The following is a 7,841-nucleotide window of genomic DNA, read 5'->3' on the forward strand; positions in this document are numbered from 1 at the left end:
GAGGGGAGGAGGGGGCGGGGAGAAGATGGAGAGGGGGTTCTGCGACAAGTCTTGTAACAATGGGAGGCATTAAGAATGCGGCCTGCAGCACAGCCGTGCCGCTACGCAGTGAACCCCTGCCCCCCGCGGCCCCGAGCACCTTTGGAGCCTGTAGCCCCCCTACCCCCAACTCTCTTGCCTCTCCAGCCGTCGCAGAGAATTATTAACGTTCTCTATTATCATTCCTTTGGAGAGGGTTGGGGGTACAATTATCATGTAAACGTTTCACTGCCGAGGTGCTTTACTGTCCGCAGTGCGTCACTCCGTCTCGGGCGCGAGAGTCATGATGGGGGCGTCAGGGTATAGTGAAGACTACTAGGAAAACGTTCAAAATTGCTAAAGAAGTTCCTGATAATTTACACAACAGCATAAAACTTTCATAGTTACAAGGCACATTTTCTGGTTAAAAGATTCGAGTGTACTTTTTAAAAAGGTACAACATTGTAGCAGCGAAAACCAGCTGTAAGAAGACCGTTGGATTCGGGTTCAGATTGCGTAGGATTGTAAGGGTTGGGTATATATAAAATTGATTGCATGCATTCCCCCGACTCGCTCACGTACACGTACCTGGGAGGGCGAGCGCAGGGACGCGGCGCCGCTGGAGTCGGTCCCGGTTACTGCCGGCCCCCCTGGGGGCCCCCCTGGGGGCCGGGGGGCGGGGGCGGCCGGGGGCTGGGGGGCGGCTCGTCGCAAGGAGCCCACGCCGGCCACGCCTCCGCGGGCAGGTCCTGTGCAGGAGGCGGGGGGCGCATGACTCGGGAGCGGAGCTGCCCCGCTCTGCAACGGCAACACAAGCGCTAGACCACTCCGCAGTGCATTGCCCTTTAGGATCCTCCTCCTCCTCCACAACGGCCAGCCCCAGCGGGCGCCGGGCCGGGCCGAGCAGCCAGCGCAACAGTGCCAACTTAGCGGTCCTGCAAGAGGGACACACGTCAATGCCAACCACGGCGTACCGTCTCCTGCACATACACACACACACAAATTAGAAAGATTAGTTTGATTAATTTCGATCGATTGAACGATATACTACTGGTTTAAAATACGCGCGCAGTTTAGTTCGGTTTTAAGACGTCAATTACTGAAAATACTTGTGGCTAAACACACCAATTCAAAATTATGGATATATTTTGAATATATTTTGAAAAATCTAATTCGACATATGTTCCGTACAGTACATACGTAATGTTTCGAAAGCACAAAACACAATTTACAGTTGGAGTTGTTTACATCCATCATCTCTCTTTCCTTTTTCTCTCTCTCACTGTGGAGCACGCGCTGCTGGAAGTGTCGCAGTAAGTTGGCACCGCGGCGAGCGGCAGCGTTTTGGCAAAAGACTGCTGCAAAACGCGAAGCTCTTGTGGAGCCATGCAGCCCGCTCAAATCAAGCACTGTCTGCATTCTCTGGCACTCGGTCCGGCTGGCTACCACTGCTGCCCGGCTACTTGACTGGACTAAATGCGGATCGGACCGACAATTTATGGGGCAAAAGAATACGTAATGATTGCCCAAGAGTCGCCGTAAATACGGACCACACATTCATGTCCAAATGTTTAGCTGTTTTAAACGTAGCCGGGCAGGGAAAACTGGGTGTGTTAAAGTAGCGTTCCAGTGTATTGTTAATATGAATCTAGTATGACGCGATTTAATGTAAACAACGTGTAGGCAATAACAAAAGACCTATTATGTTTGTACTGGCACTACTACGCCTACGAAATAATGGTGCTTGCAGCAACCGTAACAGTGAAACGCTACTCTGACAGAAGAAAATAAAACATCGAAGCAAACTGAAAAATTCAATCAGTCGGTCTGGGGGAAAATATCATAGAGAACACACGACATTCGGGTCGTTGAGGTTGAGGTTTTCATTACATACTCAGATCAAGGGGGAACACCTCACGACAAAATAACCAACAGGGGAAGCCATGCGTCGTTTTACCGTACAAAGTATTAATCCAGGTGATGTTTGTATTTATACGGTGTATATAGAAATCATGCTAGGTTCTCAAACTTTCAGATCAGAAGAATGTACGCCTACACAAAAAGATCACACCACTTTCAAAATTTGTCGGGCTAAACAAAATATTTTGACAACGCGAGTGCAAGATTTTGTTTCTAATTTTGAAACCAACGACAGTACAAAATGCTTGGATACTCTGTCAACTCAAATGCTTACATTGTCTACATTAAAGAGAGTATAAGTGCCCAAACGTCTACATTAAAAACAGGTACACAAAACAGCCCTTGGTGTCTCTACTTTTTTCAATGTAGACATGAGCATTTCTACTTTCTCTCACTTTTGACAACGTATATGCATTTCAGCCGACAGAAAGAAGAGATACGAAGTGTATATTTACAATGCAGTAAAGCAACTTGATACCGTTGAACACCATGCTCAGTGCGCGTTAATCCCGAAGTATTTACCAATTGACTCCCACACCTTGCTCTCGCCATTGACCTTTCGCTGTACGACGTACGTGGTGGGATTGATGTTAAAAAATTGCATTGTTTACAAAATATACCAAATCTGCTAGTGACACCATCATAGACGTCTTTTTAAAAAATATCTCCAAAATTTAACACATTGAGTAAATTATATTTCTGGAATGTTAACAAAATATAACGAGTCACGGGTGTACGCCACGAGTGACGTATATACATATATATTAATCGCGGAGTAATTATTCGAAAGAATTTAAAGCTTGACACTACGAGACGCGCGGCGCCTCGCCCCTCTCAGTTAGGGACATCCCCGCGCCACTACTCACCCACTGGATCAGGGACTGCACGAGGAAGCGGACGGGGTTGCCGGCGGCGCGGATCACCTCGACGGCGCGGTCGTGGCTGGCGGAGCGCAGGTCCACGCCCTCCACCTCCAGGATGCGGTCGCCGGTCTGCGAACACGAAAGCACAACACACTGTGAAAAATATCCTCGTAAATTTACAACACGTGTTGTAATTTTTATTTATTTACAAAATATGTTGTCAATTTGCGGAAGCCGATTAATTGCTGGTCGATCAATTCCAAGTCGATACGAAGTGCTTGTAAATTTACAGTTCCAAATTGTTATTTTACGATACACATCATATGGAAAGTTCACATGTAAATAACATACGACTAGTTTTCACAGTGACACCCAGTCGCGTGGGGATACCCCGCGTCGCTGCGGTGTATTGCGCGCCCTTGCGAAGTGCGGCACAGCGATACCCCTTCCGCTGGAGTGCAGAGAAAGGGGAGGGTAGCGGCGGGGGAGGAGGAGGGCAAAGGGGGAGAAAAGTAGGAAGTGGGGGTATCAGGGCGAAGGCGAGAAGGGATCTAAAGTGTTGTGGGTCTAATGGACAACCTAGAGACTACCGCTCAGAGTGACGTGTAGCGTCTCTAAAACGGAGGGGGTATCGACCGGCGCGAGTCAGCAGAATCGTAATCACCCCCGCCTCCCGCAAACCACCGCTGCAGGCTGCCGGGGGGGCTAAATTTTATTCAACAAACACTTCCTCACTCTTCAGACTTTGCTGAGCACGGGGAAAATGTCCCGGGGAAAGGCTTTTAGCTTCCCATTTGTTTTTCCGGCTCTCACCTTGAGCTCTTGAGTCCTCCCGGCAGGGCTTTGGGGGAGAACATTCTTGATAAAGATGCCAGAGATGGAAGAGCTGCTGTCAGGTCCCGCGTTGTACAGGTCCACCTGGAAACAAATTCCGATTTATTTTAAAAAATATGCCAAACTACGCAGAAACAAGAGAGTTATTTCACATTTTATATCGTGCCATGAGATGGTGAAGAAACTGAGAACGAAAATAGGCGAAGTAACGGCAGAGTCGGGAGCAGGTAGATTCATCTCGAGGAGAGTTGTTAAGACTTTAATAACGTAATTACTCCTCCCCAACTTTTTGATTAACACAGACACGGAAGACGAGTAGCAGTAGAGTCGTTTGGCCCGCGTCTTCGCCCGCGAGAAGGCGATCACGATAGACCAAACCCAGCGACGACGGAAAACTTTGGCGAAATTAGTTAAGTCCTCTCTCTCTCTCTCTCTTTCCCTCTTTCGTTTCGTTTTGGTTTATTTTCGCACCTTGCCGCCGACGATGCTGATGCCGAGGCTGGAGTCGGGCTCCCTGCGCACGGCCACCATCCTCTCGGGCCCCCACCGCTTGGCCAGCAGGATGGCGGAGGCCTGGTGGTCCTGGTGCTGCGTCACCGTCATGCTGTCCGCGGCCGGAGGCGCCCACACGCACACGTCCGGCACGGGGGAGATGGAGCTGAGGCGGCGCTCGTGGGGCCGGGCGGGCCTCTCGACCTATAAAACCAACGCGTGTTTGAGTAAAAAATTGCTTGAAAATATGGGTATTTTACTAAAACTTCAAGCGTACACCAATTTTTCAGATTATTTCTGTTATCTTTTTATTTGAGATTTGTCAGATTTTTTTCTGGAATGGTTTTTGTTGTTGGGCAGATATCATCTCTCACCTGCAGACTCACGCGGCGGGCGGTGGCGTTGGCGTCGGGCCGCAGCAGGTCATAGTCGCGGTCCGGGTCCGGGGAGGGCGAGGTGCCGACGACGGGGAACTCCTGGACGTGGAGGCTCCTGGGCACGCCGTGCGCGGGCGAGCGCTCCGCGGGCGAGGTGCCGACGGTGGGGAGCTCGCTCTGGCCGACGAGCGGGCAGATGGTGGTGTCGTCCCTGAGTCGGAGGAGCTCCTCGTTGAGGCTCTCCTCGGAGGAGAGCTGGAACTCCTTGCCGACCACGTGCGCGTACAGCGGCGTGGACGTCGGCTTGAGCGGCGGCCTCTGCTGCTCCGGCTCGGACTCGGGGAGGGAGTCGTCGGGGTGCTCGTCGGGGTGGTTGTCGGCCTCCGGGGGCGGCGGCAGCGGCGGTGGGATCGGCGAGGTCTCCGCGACCGCGGGGGTCTGCGCGATCTCCTCGATCAGCGGTGGCGGTGGAGGCGGTGGCGGCTCCCCGTCGTCGTCCTCGGGCGGCTCCTCGAGGAGGTCGGCGGAGCTCTCGCTGGCGCTGCGGGCGCGAGCGGCCGCGCCGTCCTCGTAGATGTACGGCGAGCTGCGCACCGGGAAGGGGCTGGGGTTAGAAGAGCGGGGTCGCGGGAAGGGGTGCGGGGCACAGCGTGCGCCAGCTAGGACCTCACGTCACGTGACCTCACGTGAACGAGGTGGGCACAGCGAGTACAACACCGTGCCTCAACTTTTCGCAAAATAATTCACTTAAATGTATTAAAAAACACTTGCGGGCGTAATGCGGATTTTTAATGCCGTCTTTATTTTTATTTTATTTTTTTGCAAATACAATGGCGTTATTTAAAAGACTGTTAGGCTATCGAAATTAATTTGCAAACCATTGCATCAGTTTCTTTTTTTGATTTGATTTGTTTTGTAACTGGTCATAATTTTATTTACACTCTTGGGAACTATTAAATAGGAGAGTGACTATCGCTATTGACTTGCGTAATTGCAAAACTAAAAAAAAAAACAAGAGCAGCACATTATAAAGCGTTAAAATTCAGCGAAGCAAACCTGAAAGCCATCCCAACGGCCTCATAGAGGAGCAGTAGTAAAAGAATAGGAAGTTATTTTAGAGGTAACAACTACGGACAAGGGTACGAAAACTGTTGTGTTTCTCAACCCCTGGTCGTGGTTAACCCCTAATATCACCACCGTGCCAAAATAGTTCTTCTCCCCTTTGCTCCAGAGCACCGCAGGTTGACCTATCCCATTGCGAAATAACTGTTGAAACGATTAGGCACACCGTTCCAGCATTCATTTCTCACAGGGTACCCGTGTAGTGATTCGACTACAGCCTTTTCGTGTTTGCGTGCGTGGGCGGCATGACATGCCCGCGACTATTATTTTTATTATCAGGTTATGGTGTAGCTGCGAGCGAGAAGCGGCGAGACACTTACCGGTAGTACTCAGGAAAGATCCTGGCGAGCACCAAACAGAAGGAGGAGGCGATAGCGTGAGAAACAAGCATTAGAGGCTACCCTCGGTGAAGAGACGGGCAGTTATTGCAGTTATGAGAGGGGTGTGGGGAGGGACGGAGGCGGAAAGAGAACAGTTACTCGTTAAACGGCGCCCGAAATGGCACGCAAACTCAAGAATTACGCGACTTTTCAGAGAATGTTTTTGCTTTGTTTTTTTTTCCACCAGGAATACTGCTACACATTTTGCCTTTGGATCCCCCGAAAAAAAAGGAACGAGAAAAAGTCACACAACACGGAGCAAACAGAGAATATACGCAGCCAGTAACAGTTTGAGCACACACCAATCAGCCAGGCACGCGGGTGGAGCACGGCACGTTGCCCCCGTGGGAGAGAAAACTAATACCACTGCTACAGCAACACAACACAACACCAGAGCAAGAGGGTGGCAACGTTACTGACGTTGTTCAGGGACAACAAGTGGTTGCTGACGTGTCGTAGGCAGAACGACTGACAAAAGCAGAGGCGAATCAGTTCGTCCTCAATAATGGGTCTAATTATTGTCCTTGCTTTTTTTTGGCCCGAGGGAGGCGTAGAACTTATGAGGCAGGGAAGAAGGTATTGAACGGCGAGATGCGCATAGCTTATAAGCAGAGCCATATTGCTAACATTCAACAAGGCTATCATGCCTGAAATACTACACAAGACAAACAAGGCTAAAACAACACAGTCACATGCTACATACACCATGCAAGAAAGATGATAGTTACCTTGCACAGCTAAATTAGGCTAATGGTGGTTCAAATGCTGCGCGTTTTCTGCATGCAGTAAAACTCTATGAAAACAAACACGAATAAAATCAACACCCAATAAGTTATCGGGATTATTACGAAGCATAAGATAATCATATCCCTTCCATCGCAGAAGTCACAGGAAAGAACAAAACGAGCTCAAAACATGAAATGGAAAATAAAACGGAGAAGCATTTCACAGACATTCACATTTTAGCTAACAAATAAAGAGTTCATTCAGGGATTCGACTATGCCGCACAAAATATTCATGCAGGGAACCCAACGGCAAAATATTCATTAAACTATTTTACGTTAACCCACTGCATAATTCTTACGTAAAAATGGACTAATTGATTGCAGCTATTTTCATCTAATACAAACTTGTATCTTACATTCGTAAAGTACATTGTCAAATCAATTTTTCAAGTTTTTAAGAGTACATGTAACTTTTTGGTGGCAAAGTTCGCAAGAAAATAGAAGGGTACACCGCCGTATTTTGACCGACAAGTACTTTTTTGGTAAATATACATAAAATGACAACATGTAATTTGTTTTTGCGTCGTTAGGTGTTTGAGAGGTTAAGAACTTCAAGTGCGAGTGATGTTAGTATAGTGTGTGCTTTCTATGTGACAATGCAAAGTAATGTGTAAGATAGAAAGACGAGTAAAACAACTACTGTTAGAGAATTTGAATTTTTAACACACTAAAAGAAATTTTTGTCAATTTAAAGAAACCAGTAGAAAAGATCTAAGATACAATTCGAACAGAATAATTAAAATTTAGAAGAAGATAAGAAGACTGTGAGAGTTATAATTTAACGTTTTTAAAAGTTTGAAAGAGTTATATTGATAAGTGTGGTTCCGGTGCTTACCTCGGTGAGGGCTGCTTCGTGTGCTTAGGGGGCGGCGTTACGGTGGGCACCTCTGCCAGGGACCGTCTGTAAGCGGCGGCAGCCTCCCCGGGGATGTATGTCACACTGCAGACCAACACTCACGTCAGGGACCATCGATATACTACACACTGTGGAGGGAACATCTTTTGTGATTTTGCTAGCAACGTTTCGTGAGAGGAAATGCTAAATGAAT

At 48.5% G+C, this 7,841-nt stretch overlaps 1 protein-coding gene across 10 annotated transcripts in view; it reads right to left on the reverse strand.

Annotated features, from left to right (window-relative positions):
• LOC113205733 (multiple PDZ domain protein-like) overlaps positions 1-7,841 on the reverse strand; it is a 98,911-nt gene that overhangs the window by 81,129 nt on the left and 9,941 nt on the right. For 9 of the 10 annotated variants that reach the window (XR_008011148.1, XM_052267483.1, XM_052267485.1 and 6 more), the window contains 7 exons: positions 7,628-7,732; positions 5,947-5,967; positions 4,502-5,090; positions 4,107-4,331; positions 3,615-3,719; positions 2,805-2,930; positions 607-816 (listed from right to left, as the gene is read on the reverse strand). Coding sequence is in view for 9 of the 10 variants with exons in the window: in XM_052267483.1 (XP_052123443.1) it covers positions 607-816; positions 2,805-2,930; positions 3,615-3,719; positions 4,107-4,331; positions 4,502-5,090; positions 5,947-5,967; positions 7,628-7,732 (1,381 nt within the window). In the remaining variant the exon portion in view is untranslated. The remainder of the gene's footprint in view (positions 1-606; positions 817-2,804; positions 2,931-3,614; positions 3,720-4,106; positions 4,332-4,501; positions 5,091-5,946; positions 5,968-7,627; positions 7,733-7,841) is intronic. The other variant, XM_052267481.1, reaches the window with a different exon arrangement.

The sequence above is a fragment of the Frankliniella occidentalis genome, unplaced genomic scaffold (assembly GCF_000697945.3).
Source record: "Frankliniella occidentalis isolate FOCC.00 unplaced genomic scaffold, Focc_3.1 Scaffold53, whole genome shotgun sequence".
NCBI lineage: Eukaryota > Metazoa > Arthropoda > Insecta > Thysanoptera > Thripidae > Frankliniella > Frankliniella occidentalis.